This window comes from Zosterops lateralis (genome assembly GCF_965231275.1).
Source record: "Zosterops lateralis genome assembly, chromosome: 4".
NCBI lineage: Eukaryota > Metazoa > Chordata > Aves > Passeriformes > Zosteropidae > Zosterops > Zosterops lateralis.
Genome location: NC_139765.1, coordinates 846,444 through 867,534, shown reverse-complemented (window position 1 = coordinate 867,534; position 21,091 = coordinate 846,444). Strand labels below are relative to the sequence as shown.

The 21,091-nt window shown below is 40.3% G+C and overlaps 1 protein-coding gene across 5 annotated transcripts in view; it reads right to left on the bottom strand.

The window, feature by feature from the left end:
• The window catches only part of ERC1 (ELKS/RAB6-interacting/CAST family member 1), a 232,486-nt gene that overhangs the window by 102,155 nt on the left and 109,240 nt on the right, over positions 1-21,091 (bottom strand). For all 5 annotated transcript variants that reach the window (XM_083859867.1, XM_083859869.1, XM_083859868.1 and 2 more), the window contains exon 13: positions 1,645-1,780. In XM_083859867.1, the coding sequence (XP_083715993.1) occupies positions 1,645-1,780 (136 nt within the window). The remainder of the gene's footprint in view (positions 1-1,644; positions 1,781-21,091) is intronic.

Below are 21,091 nucleotides of genomic sequence, written 5' to 3'. Positions count from 1 at the left end.
AAAAATAAGTGGTTTCAGTATGCAAATAGAAGCTGAGATAAAATGAATTTCAGGGTTTTTTTCAGTGTATTACATACAAGAAGAAGATAGAAAAATGAAAAGGGGAAAGAATAATTGAGGAGGGGAGAGGCAGAAAAGGAAGCCACCCCTTGTGAAATGTGGAAGCGCTCCATAAAATCAAGGATGATGGTCAGAGGGAATGGTGTCACTCAGTAAGTACCATCCACGTAACTGCAAGGCAAATGTCAAGCACCAGCTGTCCTTTCAGATTGACTCAAATGCAGCCTAGAAATCTCACCAAATACTGTAGTAGCTTCAGGAATTTTTAAAGACATTTCACTAATACCAGGAGGATTGTGTTATTTAAACGGAGCTGCCACGTAACGAGAGCCTTGTGAACTGCCACAGCATCACAGCCACAAACCCATCAGCACATGGAGAAATCCCACATTCCTGCCTTTTACAGAGGTCTGCACTTATGAAATCATCTTCATACACTTGGAACTTTAATATTTCACATACAAAATAGTGCATCTGAGAGCCTTCCCCCCATGGACATGTTTCTGTGCTTCTTTCAAAGTTTTAGCTGAAAACATCCCCCCAGCATCCCACAGGGCAAAGCAAAGAATGTTTGAAATAAGGAGAGAATTTATCTTTACTAGAGAACCCTCAGGATGTGTTCTGTGTCTTCACTGCAGATGTATCAAGATCTGTGGCTGATAAAAAGAAACAGGATTTCACCTAGGATAACAAAGGAAAACACCAAAGAAAGGCTTGCTCTTTAAAGATTTACAGAATGAAAGACTAAAGCAGGGTGCAGTTTCCATATTTAATTTTCACTCACCAAAAAGGACGTTATTTTTGTAAATTAAAGTCTGTGATCTCCACACTTAGCATCAGCATCATGATATCTTTGCTCTACTCCACACCAGGAGTTTAATATTTTTATGGCAGCAATTGAAAACTTACCTTTTGCTAAACCTGCAGCTGATCTCAATGCACAGAACACTGAAAAATACCTGACCTGCTTTTATACCAATCATTTTCTTATGCCTGAGCATAAGATAACTCTGATAACACAGATAACTCTGTGGGGCAGCAGTATGATCATTTCAGAAATAAAGCCAACTGACCACTGAGCACACCAAGAATTCATGAGGTAGAGGAGACAAGGATAACTACACACAGAAAACGTGGTCCTGCAGTTACCCCACACCAATTCCAGTTTTCTCCAAGAATACTTACTTGGTTATCTTTCATTTACCGAAGAAAGGACAGCAGTATAAGGTAAAACCAGCTGGGAAAACACACAGAACAGCTAAAGAAAAAGGTTGTTAGAAGAGCAGAGAAGAAAGAAATCTCACACCAATCTCAATACAGAATTGATATAATTATTTCAACGATGCACTTCATAACCAAGATGACATTATAGTATATTTTTCTCTTATGAAAATTGAGTAAGATATGCAGGCAATTCAGAGAGGCTGCTTTCTTTGAAATGCTGCAGAGGATAGATGTGTCCTGTTAAACAATGAATAGCAAAGTTGTTAGGAAAGAGCTCTGCAAACAGCTCAGGAGGGAGAGTGGAGAGCCAGGCAGGTTGGCCTGTGCATTATCCCAACTTTAATTCACTGCCCACGTTACCTGGAGCTGCTGGGAGCTGTCATTGAGGTTATCCTCTCGTCTCCTGGCCTCCTCCAGCATCTGTGCACTCTTCTTTTTCTCCACTTGTTCTTTGTGCTTCAGGTTTGCTACTTTCTTATTCTGATCTTTGACTTGCCTGCAAAAGAGAGGAGCACTCAGAGCCTGGTCCAGGGGCACTTCCGTGTGCCCAGGAACAGTGGGACCATCAGGTGCCACCACAGGGTCACCAGCACCAAACTCGTCCCCAGGCATTGCCCTCAACTCTTCATTCAGCCAAAAGAAGCTGCATTTTGCTCATTACTATTAACCTGAACTAGAAAATTCCTGAAACAAAAGCATTATTTATTATTTGGTGTAAACTATTCATCAAAAGATGCACCTGTCCCCTTCTGGCTTTGGGGAAGAAAACTCTGTTCACACACACACATGTACATATCAAACCACATCCAATAACCTGGTTTGCTGTGGTACCACTGTATCTAATGTGAGGAAAACAGGAGCAGGGAAAGGAAAAACTACTGAGACATGACTTGAATACAGAGGATTACCTACAAGAATTAGGCAATCTGTTTCCAGAAGTAAAACAATTTCTTTTCAACCTCAAGATCTACTTGTTTTCTTGATATTTTGAAGGATTTCCTTTCCTTTCTTTTTACACAAACAAGACACAAGTAAGAACAAACTATTTGAGAAAGCATGCATAATTTCCTTTTCCCTTGCATCTCTGGACTATTTTTGATGATCCTGGCAGCTGCCATTGCCTGCAGACAGGGTTTAGCCTTTCAGGGCATTAAGACACATGGAGTATTGAATCTAATTACAGGCCCTTTAATCTCAGCCTCCTGACCACAGAGAACTCAAGTCTAAACTTTTAGTCCAATCAAAACAACACAGGCCAGCTTTGCTTCCTCAGCCCTTTTCCCCATAATTATATCTGCAGTTTGGATTTGGAATTAAAGACAGATTCTTTGGTGGCGAGATTTCCCCAGAACATCATGCTAGTAGTAGAGAGGGCTCTTTAATTTACTGTTTAGAAAACAGAATGGTTCACCAGCTTCAGGTCTGGTATGGATCCACACAGACAGGGAAGAATGTTTCTCCTGTATTCCAGAAATGCTTTTAGGACAGATCACAAACAACCCTTGTTTAATATTTTCTTCAGAGCTCATAACAAAAGTCTGATCAAGGACGTATCTCTGTGATATATTTGTGCTCAAATTATGTCAAACCAGTCAGTGTTTTGAGTTCCTTCAAAAACATGTAGGTTCAGCTCTGAGCTCTGCTTTTTTCCAGTGTCAGCCAACTGAGGTTGGGGAAATTGCAAAGACAGCAAATTTCCCTTGGTGCTAAAACAAACTATTAGGGTGAAAAAGTGCTGATGGCCTCTAGAGTCCAATAAAAAAAGGAAAAGTCCTTTTCTGATGATGTTAAAAAATTACTGGCATCCTTAACTACCCTGTCCAAGAGTTCCAGCTGATTGGAGTCAGGATGCTTTTCAAACACAAGCAGTGTAATTGTTGAGTTATTCTAACCCAGGGCTGCACACTGGCAATGGGCACAGTGCCCAGTCTGAAAGCAGACTTGCTCAGTGATTAAACAACTTATTGGAAATATTATGTTGGCACCAACTCAGCTTGTACAATACGTGGTTCTATCTGTGCAATAAAATAAACACAGAGAGTACGGCTAAGTCAATGCAGAGAATGAAAGCGTGTCAGCCCAACACATCCAATCCCATATCGGAATTTAAACCCGAAAAGGCTTGGAGTCAATTGATCCATGAAAAGCCATTTTATCTCCTCTCATTGGCCGTGGTACCAAATGGAAATTCTCACTTTTGCAACACCTCGTGCAGATAATCCTGCAAAAGGTTCAGCATATCCAAGTCCACAGCACTTTGAAGTTTGCACCATGAAAGTTCTGTGAAGCTCTGAAGACTCATCCTGTGGCTCTGTAAAGAAAGCTCTTCCTTCTCTGCCAGACAACTTCCAAAGCCAGTCAGAAAATCATCTTTTTACATATGCAAACAATCTTTCAAAATATTTAAATATGCACTCATATTTTTAATATCAAGAGACCTTAAAAGCTCATCAGGTATCACCCCGTTCACTGCTCAGTAAGACAGTTCTGGTGCTATTTTAAGCACTGCAGTGCTACTGATGATTGTTACTGAACAATTTCATCTTCACACCACAACTGAATAATGTGCAGAACTGGACCACATAGTGAACTGGAACAATAAAATAAAACACAGCAAGTACGTGACTGAAGTGAGCGTGCTGCATTTTATGGTACATTTTATGAGGAGACAGTCAAGAGGAAAGTTTTTAATAATGTATGTGCACAAGGAAGTTTATTGGGAGGAAAGAAACAGAAAGAAAGAAACGAAGCTCTGCAACTCCCTCAGTTTGAGAGCTTCATTTTGTAAACTTAATGTTCTTTTAACTCCTTTAAATGCAAAATACACATTCCTACTAAAACATCTTTGCAAAACAGGACTACAAAATAAAGAAATAATTCTGGTGATTCTACTGAAAGCTGCAGAGCCAGGTCATGCTCAGTGAGACAAAGCTTCAAAGATGATATTAACTGGAATCAGCAACACAACTACCAAAAGCTGAAGTACCTCCTCTCAGAAGATGTTTATTCTCAGAGCCACCTCAAATCAAATTAAAAAAAAAATTATAGTCACCTATAAAAGCAGAAAAACCTAATGAGAATGTTTATGTTGTTTACTGCAGTGAGGAACCCCACTGGCTTTGAAAATAACAATTTCTCTTGCACTTTTAACAGCAATTTTAAGATAACTATCTTTTTTTGAGAGTCCAGCCCCTAAAACATTTTGCCCTCAAAAATGAAAACTCTTTTCTATTATTTTGAATTTTTCTCCATTTTGCAGTATGTCACACCGAGTACTGTGTAATGTATTAGATAAAAGGAAATAGAAACAAATTCAGGCTTCTGATTTTAAAAAATGATGAAAATATGAAAAAATCCCCTAAGATTTCCTAACCTGGACACTGAAACCAACTTTTCATACCTATGGCTTTACTCTTCCTTTAATGAAACAAAGCTGCATCACTTTAAAAAAGCCACACCTTTCCACTTCTCTCTGAAATTCTTGAATTTCCAGGGATGAACTATAGCCCAGCACCATGGGGAACAAAGTCAAAAAACCACAACAAGTAATAAATAATTTCAGATGAGAAGATCTCACATTTTAAAGTGATTTCAAAACAGGAAGACAAATATGAACACCAGTGGAGCACCAGGCATTCCTGAAAAGTGGCAGCTCACTGTTCCCCATCAGTCCTTGAGAAGAAATAGCTCCTTTTATTTATTAAGGCTTTTATGAAATTATATTTTTCAGTATTTTTTTCACTTTGACATTAATCTCATTATCTTTTACTGTAATGCACATCAGCATAGACACAGCTGCTAATTCTCTCCTCATATGGATTTTCATGCTATGCATTAATGTAATTTGAGTTATTATCTGCAGCTGGTTATCTTTTCTGACAGAATTTCAGATGTTATTCTTGCAAAACAGAAGTCGATAAAATGTTAACTGAAAATATGAATAAGTTAATTTGAATTTTATTACTATATTTTAACTTTTCCTTCATGTGTAAGTGGGTAACACACAGCAGATTGTTTTTAGAGCAACCCAAGTCAAGCAAACATTTAGAATGTTTTTGCATCACCACAAAAGCTTCCCTGCAATATAAAATGCACCCAGTGAATACACACCAGGAACAAACACACAGATCTTGTGCCCTGCTCTAGAAACAACTTGTTTTACTCTGACTAAGGCACTCAGAAACATTTCTCTGTGTGTCAGCCACGTCAGAGCTGGGCTGAGCTGGAGCCCTCATTGCTGCAGCATTACCACCACCCACAGGACACTGCACTGCTGCTGCATTCTGGTCCTGATGGACACAGGAGCTCCAGGTGCTCTAAGGAACACTTTGCTCCTCAACATGACTTAAATTGATAAAATAGTCAACATGACTGGAAAAGCCTGCACTGAAAACTGCCTGCAATGACCTAATACGTTATTTAGTTTTGAATTGCACAAGTACCTTGTGCTACGAAGTATCAGGTTTTATATTGTGTGGTGTAGAATTGGAGAATATTTCATGTCAGAGTTCAACTCCCTGCTTGTTGCAGGATCACCTAAAACTAAACCACAGCCCTGAGAGCATTGTCCAGGCAGTGCCTGAACTCTGCCAGCCTCGGAGCTGTGACCATTTCCCTGCCTTGGGGATGAGTGAAGAGCTGTTCTCCATGTCCAGCCTGAACCTCCTCATGTCCTATCTCAGGTCCCAGAGGCAAATCAGCACCTTCCCCTCTCCACTGCCCTCCCTGAGGATGCTGCCATCACTGCCCAACATCTCCAAGCTCTTTGTAGTCCCAAGACACACAGAAGTGTCCAAATTACAACATTGACCCCAACATTTCCTTCATCACTTCTTTGTTTTTAAGGCTCTGTCCCCACAAAATATTTTAGCTGGCCATATCCTTAACCACAACTTCTGAATTTCAAAGATCATGAATATAGTGACACAGCTGAGTTGTTTGGGTTTTCTTGCTCTGTTTTGCAGGGGTTTTTGTAGTTTTGGCACACAAAGAAAAATATTTATAAAGCAGAAGGAAACCAAGGAAAAACTCTTCCCAAAAATGCTACTTTGTTTTGAAAATAAGGGGGAAAAAAACTGTTCTGAAGGGTTTTGATTTGGCTTTCAAATTGCTCAAAACTCACTTCACCTTAGTTAGGGTCAGTCACCAACTCATGGAGAATAATGGCAGTGTTTGGAAAGCCTGATTGCTCAACCCCAAGAAAAAGCAAGTGATGAAAGGCAGATAAGTGAGCAGTGAAGGAAACAGGACTGAGCACATCACACAGCCCCATCATCACAGCTGTGGGACTGACAGCCAAAGTTCTTCATCTCACCCATTCAAAAATCAGACCAGGGGAATTACACACTGCTGAGATCTGCATGGAATTTTCTATGGCTGGGTTGGGTTTTTTATGAGGACTGTAAATGTTACCTGGGCCTTTTCCTTGCCTTTGCCTGTACACAGCAATTCCAGCTTCTCAAGTAGTTTGTCACTACCTTTCAACATTACAACAAGATCAAAAATGGTGCATTAAATTACTACCTAAAGCCCCAATAATTTCACTATGCCTCAGAAATCTGGTTTAATATTTGTTGCTCATTGCATCCAAGCTAAAACACCAATCACCACACTTAAGTTGTCCTTGTTAAACTGCACAGCACTCAGCCTCCTCTCCTGCCTGTGAACCTCTCCCAAAACCTCCCATCATTTTGTTCCACTGCCCCTTGCTGTTCTGCACCACTCAGAAGACAAGGTAAGGGATGCCAATGAAAATATCCCCGAATCCTGACAATTTAACTGGGCTGCTGCATGGGAGTCCAACCATCCCCTGGTGGCTTTAAGAGATGGGGGGTGAGTTTCATTTCCTGAGGCCAGGAAACTTGGATTTCTGAAAACAAAGCCTGTGCTCAGGTCAGCCCTGGGGGAGGGAAGGGATGAAGGCTGTGGGAAACTCTCTTGCCCCAAATTTTAGGAGTAGGAACCCAACAGTGTCTGAATGTAGAGGTGTTAAAGTCAAGACTTCAGGCAGATCTCGAGTTCACACTGAGCACTAGCCTTTTTCAGGGGTAAGAATTATTTCCATGATCAATCAGCAATCAGCACATCTCTCCCTGTAGCTGAGACACACCAAGATTTTCTTCCAGAAACAGCTGATGGGAAGATATGAGATAGGAAAGCATGTGCCATATGAATCTAAAAACTCAATATAATTAAAAAAAAAAGTTATCCCAACCCTCCTATAATTTAGAGACACCTTGGAAGAGAAATCAATCTTGTACTCTCCAGCCCAGCTACAGACAATGGCAAAGTCAAATGCTGCTGTCTCACTACTCTCAAAAAAGAAGTAAGAAAAGGAAAAATTGCTCCAATCAAGTGGCTAAAATTGAGGGATTATCAGCAGAGATTCTCTTTGCTTTAGTGCAGCAAGTCCCAATCAAATCAAACCAAACAACCCAAAGCTTTCACACAGGGCCAAACACAACAACACACTCTAAATATTTCTGGTAAACATCTCCAGCACCTCATGTTTCCATTAATCTCCAATTACAGTTCTGTAGATAAAATCCTTTGCACCTATTTGTCCAGATAATGTGCAGCTAAATAAAAAAAAACCAAAAACAAAATAAATGTTCAGCTTCCCAACTACTTAAATTCTCAGCACCTATTTCCTAGGAAGCAAATTCTGTGACAAAAAGAATGAACACATTACCATAATTTCATAACTGGTATAAAATTTTAAATCAAACTTCAGAGATTAAATATCAAATTAATAATACATCAGGTTTGATGACTCTTTGTGAAAGCTGACAGCAATTGAACTAGAAAAGAAACCTTTAACCTTAAAACCTTGCAACTTTTAGGTTTTTATTGTTGCTAGGATCATTAAAAACACAAACTTCAGAAATAAACCTGTAACAGTGGTATGGGTGTTCCTTTGTTAAGAAAAATACTTTAAAGACCTTAATAAAAGCATTCAGTAGTTCAATAAAATAAGTTTGTTCTGTATTTTTTTTTCCTGCTTTTGTTAATTGAGCAAACAGATGCAAAGCCAAAAATGACATTTATAAAAGGGCTGATCAGGCTTTGGTGTGGATTCCTCCCCCTGCCACACGCTGGGTGAGTTGAATTTGGCTCTTCCAGGGTGGGAAGGAGTCCCAGAGGTGCTTTTCCCTTTACCTTTAACTGCAGCTCCCAAACCAAGTGCCCTGTGAACACACCAGAGCCACTCTCTGCCCAGCAGACCTGCACCATTTGGCTGGAAAAGGTGTTGTCTAAACAGCCATAAAATCTTCCCTCTGAATGGCATTTTATTTTATTTTATTGAGGTTTCAGAGGGTGTTTTTGTGATCTAAGATAGGACATGTCATTTCTAACTGCAGTCCCAGCAGCCAGGAGAGAAAACAAATCACAATACAGCAGTTGTTTTCCTGCAGGAGGGCATGAGATCTTTGAATCCCTTCTAGAGTAAAACACAATACAAACAACAATCAAAAGCAAAAATGAAACGTAAAAATCAACCATTGTAACCAAACAAAAAATGAATGTGAGGAGAAGAAAATTTTAAAACTGGGCACTTAAGAACCATGCCAGTGTAGCTTAAAACATCTATATGTGTGTAAACAAGCTATGGAGAGAGAAAAGTCCTTTCAAAACACTGGCAGGTGCCTCCAAGAGCTCTGCCTATTGCTTATGCTGTAGGGAACTGTCCCTTTGGTTGGGACATATGATCAGGAAATATTTCCTTCAAGAAGAAATGACAATAAATGTTGCAGTTATAGATGTGTTCGACTCCAAACACAACAGGAAAATCCATTATTTTCACATTCCAAGTCAGTGGCCTTTTGCAATCTAAAGTGTCATTTTGCAGTATCCTACTAAAGTTTTGACTATTAATTTCATGTAATGCTTTCTCCCTTTTTTTTTTCCATACAGGATGGCCTTGAAGTAAATGATGAAAAAGGAAAAAAGGAAAAAAAAAAGAGCAAGAGCTAAAAGAAAAGACAATTCACACTGACTTGAAACATCAATCCTTTAAAATATGCTGACATCCTAAATACTGAAAATGTGTTTGCTCTCGTGTATTTTACATATATGGTTAGGAGTTAGTAATTAAAAAGGAGTTAGTAATTAAAAATTAGCCTATTTCTAAGCTGTTTATTACTAACTGAAATTGCTAACACATTCTGCTGATTGCTTTGTGAAAGTGAAAAATGACACACTGAAAAGTGAAATGAATGTATCCAGCAGTTGGTTTTCAGTTAACATTAATAAATCTGGTATAATTACGTGAGAATTCCTGGGGAATCCTCCAAAACCAAGAACCCCACCATCTGCAAACTGGGAATACACTTATTTTAAACCACTGCAGGCTCAAGGAATAAAAGTGGAAATCCAATGCAGACTCTTACAAAGTAAGGCAAGCTCAGAGAAGGATCCAAGGATGAGCAGAATGCATTTTCAAAGGTGTAACATCCCCACTGTAGTAAGGTGTGACTTTTTTCGTTTTCTTGCTCAAGGCTGGCCCAGAGCACTCACTCCACTTGCTGGCAGCTGTAATTCCTGGGATGAAACGAGGCTCTTGTGCATTTATAGAGTGCATTTTGCAACTCGGGTTTGTAATTCTTGGTCACTTTTGGTTTTGTATAAAAAGAATTAAGTTATTTGGAATGGTGAAGTTCATTCCAAAGTGCTTGAAGGAAGGAAGGTGGAATTGAATCATTCCAACCCCACTGAGACCCCAAAACCACCAATTTCTATCAAATCTGAATAGTGAACACACAGGAAATACTGAAAACATAGGAATGCTCCAGATAAAAGCACTTTACATGGCTAGGAGTGTGCTGGGTCACTAAAGGGATAAACTTTACCCCTTGGAGATGGGAGTTAATTACTCAGCCATGACCACAAAGTGATAACTGGAAATATTTCCTTCTCTAAGGAAGTAAAAAAATATCATTTCTTTTAATTAAGAAGAATGGCCCATCTGCTGGATAAGCAGGAAATTAAGTAAATTACTGAGAGCTTGATTAAATCTGCCTGAATTGCCTGGGGTACTTCAAGAAGAGCATCTAGAAAAGCTGACACATTCCATTGTTTGCAGATGAAGAACGTTATGAAGGAGGGAATATTTGAATACACCACCCTGCAAGAACAATGAAATGGAAAAGAGCCACAGAAGAGAAAGGGAAAGGGGAAAAAAAGAGCTTTGTAATTTAATTTTAGCCTAAGAATGTTAAGCATGTTTTTATCTTGCAGTATCTCTAATAGCCTGCTTGGGATTTCAAGGGGAAGAAATTTTGTTTTCATTTTGCAGTAAAGTGATTAAGAACGATTTTCAATTAACTGACTGATAGCAATGGAACTGTTCACTGAATCTATGAAGTGTATGACTGTAATATCTCTGCTTATCTAAGATATTTGTCATACAAAAGATGAGGAATTATTTGCAGGGATGATGCACAGGCCTGTTAGGGAAGTGGTTTCACAGGAATGAGGATGATAATGTGAGCTAAGTGAGCAGTGAAGTAATGCAGTGAGATTGATATATAAAGCAGAGAAAGGCACATCTGAAACACAAGGGTTTGAACACCCTGATCTGAGACACACCTTGTGTCAGGTCACAAATGGAACCTGAACTTCACAAGAACCACAAGAAGAAAAGGTTCCAGTCCAGGCCCTGGTGCAGACTCAAGGTGAGCCCAGTGACTTCCCAGGCAGCTGAAAACCTCAGCACAGAAATGCTGCCTCAACAGGGGAGCTGAGGACAAAATCCAGGGTCAACTGTGCTCTGTTTTATTTGCCCAGAGCCTGAGCCAGATAAAGGATGTGACAAAAAGGGCTGTGAAAACTGCAAATGGAAGATGGTTCTTCCCAATGATGAGACATAAGAGCAAAACTGGTAAGCACAGAGGGGAAACAGTCAGATTAAAGGTCACTGTCCCAGTCAGCTCCCACCAGCAAGAAAAGCTTACAAGGAACATCCAAAAATCTGTGAAACAGAATTCCCAATTTTATCTTCTCTGACTCTATTCACAGCAATAGAGTTTGAGAGTATCTGTGTTTAGGGATGGGGTAGGAGGGGAAAGCTGTATTAGAAAGCAGGGAATAAAAATGTCTGAGTAAACTACTAGACAAACCTACTAACACCACCCTGACCTATAGCACAGTGATACTGCATTTCAGAAAGCAGCAGTTGTTTTCAAAATTATTAAGAAACTGAGAATACATATAGAATTATGCAAGAAATAAAAGTGCAGTGGATCCCACTCCCCCCATCCCCACAATTTTTCTTCTTTCCTCACAGCTGTACAATGCCATGAAATAAGAACATTTTTTGTTTACTCTGTTTTATCAGATCACTAATATGTAGAAATTCTTACCAAAACCTGTAGAGCTTAGCCAAGAATAGAGATTAACTCACCAGAGAAAGTCAGATTCATGGAGTCAGAATTCTGTGTTGCAGGGATGTCTGAAGCTCACCTAGTTCAATCCCATGCTCAAAACAAGGCTAAGTCAGAGCAGGTGGCCCCTGGCTTTGTCCAGGTGTGTTCTGATTATCTGCAGGTGCTGAGGACTCTGCAGCCTCCCTGGGCAATGTATCAGTACCTCACTGATCCCTGCTCCCCTGACAATTATCTCAAGGGCACTTACACTGAACAAGCTGCAGCTGTGTGCATGTTCAACCTTTTACTGAACATGTCTGAGCAAAGTGACTCTGCCTTCCCTAGAAACTTTGGAGCTGTATTTTGTCTCATCATGCACATCACTGAGCAGACACTGAACACTGCTGATCCCCCCTGAGCCACTCATCTCACCACTGAATCCATCAGGCTGGTCAGGCATGGCTTGTCCCTGTAAATCCCAAACTGCCTGTTCCCTGTCACCTCCTTCTCCTTCAGGTTCTTGCAGGTGACTTTGAGAGGATCTGCCCCAAAAACTTCCCAGCACATGAAGTTACACTGGCTGCAATCCCTCAGATCCTCCTTCTCCCCCTTCCTGAGGATGGCTGTGATGTTTGCCAGTCAAGGGAACCTTCCCTGACAAGCACAAACTTTTGCAGAGGACAGAAAGAGGAAAAAGTCCTTGCTGTGACATCAGTGTCTCCCTCAACAACCTGATCAGACTCCACCAACCTGCAGATTGCTGATTTGTTTAAATGGCCTGCACCTGGGTCTAACAATCCTGGGGGTGATGCTTCACTCCTGCACACTTCACCATTATCTTCAGGGATCTGACAGGAGTCCTCACCAGGAGAAAAAGCAGCTACTGAGCTGCTCATCCTTCTCAGCAAATTGTAAAAAAAGCCCTGCATTGTCTGTAAATATCCCATTATTGCTGAGTGCAGGGCCTGCTAAAGCTTGTGGTACTGTCACTTATGGTCTGCACCAAGACTATTTTACCATAGACATGCACATTCACTGCCTGGCTCTTAGAATTTTAACAGAAATAAAAATCTAGCCAGTTGGGGGATAAAATTTTGCACATTAAAGAGGAAAAATAACCTTTAGATTTTAGTCCTTAGACTAAATGTGATGTGACACATATGGGTTAGTCAAAATGTTTAATGTTGCATGAAGTTTGAGTGATCATTTCAGTTAATCTTCTGATGATGACATGCTATGTAATTTGTTAGCTTTGGGATATAGGAAGATAAAGACACATTTTAAAATGTCTTCTAAAAATAATGTTGTCTTTTGATGTTTCAAATAACATGGTAAAAACCTCCACCTTTTTGCTATTTCTGGAAAAAAGGAAATTGTGAAGGATTTCTGTCTCAGAGCATTTGACTCTGACCTCCTCAAAATTCACAGCACAGTGTGACACAAAAATCCTCCCCAGTGCCATGTCCCTTGTCTTCCCAATGCCACCTGAGCTCTAAATCCCTCTGGAAACCTGCACACTTTGTGACTCTGTGTGCTGAAAACAAAGGAGTCACACAAAGAGAAAAACTACTCATTTTTTTCTTTTTTTTTTCACATAATTAAATTAATTTCAGCAGGTAGTACCAAATCCCTCAGATCCTGTGAGAGTGCAGAAGTGAGAATTGAGATGATGTACAGCTGGGAATGATTTGGCTTAATTAAGATGCAGCCAAATGAGGCAAGAAAAGAGGACCTTTGAGAGAGAAGATCCCACTGTGAGCAGAGCAGGAGAGCTCTGATAATCACCACACCTAAAGCCACGTTCAAAGGCTACACCAGGGAATTGTTTTAAGGAAAACCACAGTTCTGTTTTGTGACCTAATCCTCCATTTTTCCCCTTCCCCTCTATCACCTCTAATATTCCTCCTTCCTTACAAGGATCAGATAACTGAAAAAAGAGTATTTCTTAGTGTAAATAACTCCACAAAGCCATTTCTGCTCTTAGTAGAATGACAGGAAATATATATTGAATAGAACACAACCACTACAGATTGCTGCATTTTGGAGACAGCCAAGGAAATTTAAATGGAAACTTCTTTAAAGAGAAAGTTTTGTCTCTGCTGAGCTCAAACCACTGCTGACTCAACACACTCCAAATTTTTATTTGAAAGGAATTATTGAATAGCACCCCGAGTTTCCTGTACTTGCTGAACGTTTTATGCAACATTATCTGTTATTTTTTTAGAGAAGGATGACATTTTAAATATTTCTTTGGTGGTTAGATGTGTTCTGTTTAATCTACGTTTAGGAGTCTGGAAAAAGGACTGAAATAATCCCCTCAGATTCAGTATTTTGTTTTTACTTTGATTTTATAAGGCTACACTTGAGTTGCTACACTGACTTTTAATTTTACATGGACACTCTTAGCAGACTTTCACCTGGATTCATGCCACCAGCCTGTGCTCATCTCATCACCAAGGCACTCTGCTTGTGGAAATAAGGTTTACAGAATTTCACTACCACTTCCTAGAGCATCAAATTCTCTTCAGTGCTGCAAAAAATCCAGAAAACCTTCTTCTAAGAAGTGCATTACTTGCTTTAAAATATGTCAGACAGTCCAATCAATGATGTGATCTGAACTAAGAGAAAATCTGACAGTAGAAAGCAGGACAATAAAAGAAAACCTGCTGTGGGATATCTCCTGCCCAGTTAAACTGTGTGTTTGTTGCCCAGTTTGAATCTTATTCTGCATTATCAATACAGCTCATTCTTCCTTTGAGCACCATGAAGTTACTCACTATAGCACCTGATTGTCAGTATTTTTATCTTTATCCATCTCAACTTTTGTCACACATATGCAAGAGAACAGCTTAGCAGAACTGGAGCATAAGAATTTATACTATTTTTTCTATTTTTTTTTCCACTGCTGCAGGTAATGACATCAGTGTAGTTATTTGGCTTGTTACTCCTGAACTCAGCCAGCATTGGGGAGTTCTTTATGAGAGGCTGTCATCAGCAGAGGTGCTTAGCAAAGGAACTTCTTACAGAAAACTGCTTTAATCCCTGTGCTTTCCAAGACCATTTTATTTCCTCTGAATCAGCAGGACATCCAGTGCAGATCCCCTGGACCTGGGAGCAGTGAGAACATGTCACAGCAGCAGCAGTGATGTGGATTACACAGCTCTGCTCTGAGTCACTGAGTTTGTCAACAGCAGAGGGATGATGAAAGCTCCATGGGCAGATCAGAACATTCAGAGGTACTGCACTGATTACTGTAAGCAAAGCTGCTCTTGATGAAGACAGAAATAATTCAGAGGATTTCCTCCTGTTAGAAGACAGACAGACCTAACACATTTTCCACATATTCGGTTCTTTTCCAGGAGACACACTTGCTTTGATGTCTGAAAAAATTGCTTGACATCATTCAGAGAAAAATCAGGTTGTGCCTCCCATGGTGGCTCCCAAGGTGGACTGGAACTCCACAGAACAGCCATTTCTTCATATCTGCAGTCAATGGGAGTCAGGCAAACTCTGAAATGCTTGGGAAAGAAACTCGTGCACTTCAACCACTGTAATTTTCCTGTTTGCCCTGAGGAGAATCTTTTTTATTTTGTTTCTGGCCAGCAAAGATTTTGTAGTTCCAAGAGCAGTCATTCCACCTATTTCCTTACACTCTTGATTTATTTTAATAAATAAATGAAAACCTCAGCAACTAACCATAATAATTTTTAAGATGGAAAAAAAAAAAGCAATCCAAAATAACCAATAAACCAATCAAGAAAACTGTGAGGACAGAATGGACAATCTCTTTAACAGCTTAGAAAACTCTTCCAAGTTCCTATTCCAAACACTTGGTCACCTTGGTCACCCAAAACCACTTGGTCACAGCCAGATCTTCTCCAGCCAAATTTTACATTATGCTCTAAATTTGAGAAATAAAAGTTATGGTTACATTGTGAAAAGAGGAATCACACCAGGTCTTAGAAAGACCACAACCAAGGAGCCCCCTAAAATTGTTTCCCCCCTTATCATTCATTCCAGCACAGGCACAGGTACTGATAGAACCCTATAGATATATGGACTGAACCAAAACAGCTCTGATAGCGGGATTCCACCAGATCCAGGACAAAAAACAGCTCTGACAGCTGCATTCCACCAGATCCAGGACTCCATCAGCCAAACACACCAAGCTCCACTCATGGGGGCAAGCACAGCCTGGTCCACAGGGTCGAGCAACAAAAGGCAGAGGGGTTATTTCAGAGGAGAAAGCTCACAGGGCAGGAAAAGCTTCCTGGCATTGTGGTTTTGGGGATGTGAAAAGGGTCATTCAAGGCCAGAGCTCCTCTCCCCAGTAATTACAAGGATACCAGTGTGACACACTGGGTATGGAAGGTATTGATGGATGACAGCAACACCATCAACTTCCAATCTTTTTCCAGTTTGTGGGAGGAAGAAAAACAGCACCCAAGGCCACAAGTGCAGCTCCTGTGCCAAGCCAAGGTCACGAGGCTGACACAGCGAGAGGCGTCAGCAGCATCACAGCACTGGGGGATTCCAGCCACCACCACATTCCTCAGAGCTCATCACCAACAGCCAAGTCGGATGTTGGTCCAGAAACTGGAATTTCAGTCGTTAAGTAGTGGCTTTCTGGGCAAAGACACTGCCTGAAACAATTATGATCATTCCTTCTTCAGGAGTCACAGACGGTTTCTACCAACAGACTTTATCAGCAAAGACTGAAATCCAATGTGGTTGCAGAGTTTCCAAAGGCAAATCAGAGTCATTAGATAACTACTGTGACTTGTATTATTCAGTAAATAGACATTTAGTCCAAGCTACTCTACAGAAATCCCAAAATCTACGGGTAGCAACTGGTTTTAAAATATAAAAACATAAAAATGAGCCATGATTGAAAGACTTAAAACATATTTGGCTGGGTTTTTTTCAGAGGTTCGTCACTTTGTGTCTTCAACAAATTCATTCTCCTGCTAAGTCACTTATCTGTAACCCTCAGCCCTTGGTTCTTTCTGCCAGCACAACACACTGAAGCTGCACCAAAGGCAGTCCTGTAACATCACTGTAAGGTTTCAATGATAAAGATCCTGCAGGTAAAGTCTGTACAACCAGCATTTCAAAGGAACTACTTTTGCCCTCCACAGTATGTGTGTGTACCACCATGGACCATGGCTAATGGCCAACCCCTTCTCTTCTTAAAGGAATGAATAAAACCAGAAATATTTAAACTGTCTTGCTTCAGCTTCCTGCTCCTGGAGTTTTTTTCCCTTTAAAAACTTCATTGGTTAGTTTCCCCCCTTCATCCCAGTGCACAACAGCATTGATTTACAATGGTTTGATAAAAATTCTTCCCTTCTAAACATGCACCCTGTTCAACCTATCCTCCTACACAGACTCAACCAAATCTCTGATCTTTTCTTTTGCAATCATGTAATTGGATGTGCAATCTGCTGTAAGATCTCAATTTCAGCTGAACAGACAGTCTTATAAACACCCTTTTAAAAGTGGATACTGACCTTGAGGTGAGGCTGAAGGGAGCAGCAAATCCAGGAAGGAGATGCGAAAGAGAAAGAGTTAGAGTTTGTGAAAACAGAGTCCAGAGATAAAGCACTTCAAGAATAAAGGACAAAACAAGCAGATATAAATCAGGTAATGACACACAGACACACAATCGTTCACAAACACAGAGCTGCATGTTTTATAGACATCTAATTAAAAAAAAATAAGAGAAAAAAGGACCTTTAGATTAGATTACACCATTTCAATTAGAGGCAACTTTCTCTAGAGAAAATAGTCTCCAATACATAACAGTTCTTGGAAAAAGAAAATAAGCCATCTTACAAGAGAACTCTGGATTTACATCACATCATTAGCAATACCCTTCTTCCAGCATTCTAATAAACATTTTGAAAATTCAGAGTTTGACTATCTGAGATGAAACCTAATGTCTTCCTTTGTAGTATCTTCTAAGGGCTTATTTTCTCTCCGTGAGCAAAGACATGCAGTTTGTTCACTTTTCCTGCAGGTGATCCCAGCTTGTCTAAAGGAACTAAACAGAAAGGACAAAACCCCAACCTCTGAGGAAAGTCCTCGAGACCTGAAGACTTGTCAAAGCTAAAAGCTCATCTTTCTTAATTTTGACACTGAAGTCACCCCTTCCAAAGAGAAACAAAAAAAAGCAGCTGCCTCTTCTTCCTGCCATAGAATTCTCCTGCAGAAGGTGCAATCTAAAAACAATAATGACCAAACAGGGTTTTGTTTGACAGTTCTCTCCAACATTGTTCAACAGCAGAACTGGCCAAGACAAAATGCTGGAGGTCCCCTGCATAGCATCAAGTCCCATAGGTTCATTATTGCTTTTCTTTTTTCATTTTCCAAATATCTCCAGTATCTTTCATAGGCATCTGCTGTCAATTTCACTGATAACAGCAAGGTGAGTCAACAAGGAATCACATACACAGAATATACAGATCTTTTCAATCTGGTTTTAAATGTGATGATTTTCAGTCAATAGAAGAGAGGCAAAGGAAATGCCCTTCTGTCCAAGGCAGCAATTTGGCTTTTACAACATCTGTTGTGCTTCTCCCATGGCAAAATTTTACTCTAAAAAGGCAGGATATGGGCTGGAGAAACAAATTTCTATAGGACAGGCTAACTGCTGTATTCTTTATTGCTCTTGGTATATGGAGGTATGTAAATGAAACTTGAAGTCCTTATTTATGGATAAATTTTACTATCAACCCTGTAGGGTATTCAATTTGTACAGGCAGCTGTTGTTGGTCTGTAACAGATTAAATAGTGCAAAGGTACTTTTCTTTGGCTTCTGAATCAACATTCTTCAACTCGAGCCCTTCAAGGACAGCTGCTGTAAAGGCTGAGTTATTTGGGGGAAGATGAGACTTGTAAAATGCCAAATACCAGATCTCAGCATTTGATCTTGAAGTAACTTTTAATGTTCCAAAAGCCTTGGTTAATTCATGCTGAAAAATGTGTAAGTAACAATTCTGACTGGAATCCAAGGCTACAAACAAATTTAACAAAAAGGAACAAAAATGTAAAAATAAACAGTTGGTTAAATATGGGAATAAATATGGTAAAGGGAAAAATTCAAACTTTTCATTTTGTGTTTCAGGGACCCTTTGCAATTCCTGGTTGTGTTGTAATGATGTGATATTGTTTTTCAGTTTAACAGTGAAAAACACTCAGGCTACAACTCAGAACAGCCCAGCAGAATTTAAACGAACCATCCAGTTCTTCCAACAGCAATTAAAGGTAGTATCTTCTGCTGGCACAGGATAAAGGCAAAACAGTATGTACAACACCGTGCTGAGGTCACTTGCAATTTTCTGTGTGCTACAGAAGTATTATTTAACCAGCTGCATGGGTTTTAAACACAGAATAATTATTGCTACATCTCCATTCTGTTATGGAATAATTCTTCCTTCCAAAGAAAAATACATTTGGTGTAATTGCCAGTCCCTTTTCCAAGGTTTTGTTATGGAGGTACAAAGTATTTTTTACAAGTGTGGATTTTTAGAATAACCACAATGTTTACCCAAACAAAAATAAGGACTGTGTCTGAAAGCACACTAAAATTAGAGAAATAAAATCTGTGAGTGTGCTGTCACTCAGAGTAAAGCCAAGGCAGACACCTGGAGCTGTGAGCTCTCAGGAGGTCCATGGAGACCTGCCATGGATGGAGCTGAAGGCTCAGTCCAGGGGCTGCATCAGTGAAATTGAACTCAGGAGCACAGCAAGCATCTGCCCCAGGCAGCAGCCCCAAGCAAGCAGCACCAGATCCATCCCAGACATGCTCACTGCAGAGCAAACCCAGGAGTCTGCACTCCTTCCCCTCGAGCAGGAACACACACTTGCAGCATTCCTCCCAGGACACAGCAGAGCTCCTGCCCAGCCCCAGGAACTCCAATGCAAAAGTCACACAGGAGACAAGACAAGTGGAATGCCAGCTGGCAGTCCCACAGAAAACCACTCTAAAATACCAGCTTACTCATTTGAAACACAGAGACAACTTTAATTGGATCACTGGGTGAAGATTAAAAAAATGAGACGTGAAAGCTTGAGAATTTTAATTAGAAAATCCATATTCTAAAAGCTGTTGGTTATTCCAGGTACTATTTTTTCCACATGCTTGTGTGTTATAGGGAGTGGAATGAGCCTGCTACATTTGTCTCAGATGTACTTAGGATGTAGTTTATGTAATGATTTTCAGTCAACCTTTGAATTGCCCTTGTTTGACAGTGAGTGATTGTGTGTATTTATTACTGTCATTCCTCCAGAGCAGTCTGACAGGGAACAATGGGCATTTGATCTTCCTTGTGTCTGTCAAAGCACAAAGGATATTTATGTTTACCCCTTCTGACACGTTTTCTTGATAAAAAGGATGATGGCTGGTCTGTTCCTTTTTCCTGGGTTGGTATTTAGAGGGATGGGGAAGAGCTGGAGAGGCAGAGACAGAAGGTTTGTGTAGACATGGATCTAAGAGCACAAACCCAGCCACAATGAGCACTGGAATTATTATTTCACTGCCTAACTGCCAATTACTGCATATTCCTTTTGTTCTTTCTGTCCTCCAAGACAATGCCAGGATGTGACACTTTGATTTTTACTGTATCAGTTGTATAAAAGATAGTTTTGGTGGTTTTTTTCCTTCACTCCTTTCACAGCAGGCTGTGAGTATGGATACTCCCATATTGCTCAAAGATGTTGTCTAAAACAAAGCCACAAACCAGCTTTTGAAGAGATGTAGTAAAGACAGGTAACAATGAAAGTGATATGCAGACTAAGCTCATTATTTATGTGATGCTCTTTCTCCTCGCATTTCTAATTATTTTAATTATATCACAGCTCTTACACTCTACTGATCTAATAGCTGGATTAGGAGAGAGCTGCTAAATAAAACCCATTATTGCTGCAATAGAAAGCAGATGACAACTCCTATACTCATTACAGATAACAGGCATGAGAGGGAGTGCTTGAAAACCACCTTGATTTAATGACAAAAACAAGCAGGACTTCACCACTTGAGAAAAATTGGCAAGAAAAGATGCCTTAAAAAAAGTTCCCATCAGAGCTTCTGATGGCTGGTATTTCTCTAGTGCTGGAAGATGCAAGGTCACATCTTTAGTCTTGGATTAGCAGATGAGCCAAGCCCAGTGCTGAGCCCAGCCAAGGAGTTGGTGTGTTTAGTTCCATGATCCCTGTGCTCAGCAGGGTCAGTGCTCCTGCCTGTCTGCACAGGGATGAATAGCAGGTCTGGGGTGTCTCACTGAGGGCTGACACAGCCAGACCCTTCAGCCAGAGCCTGACCCCTCACCACCCCAGGGGCTGCACTCACTGGGGTTCTCTGACCTTGTATTTCAAAACAGGTGGTTCTGCAACATCACAGAGCTCCAGCTCCTCCAAAACACAGCAAGAGGGAGACAGTGGGA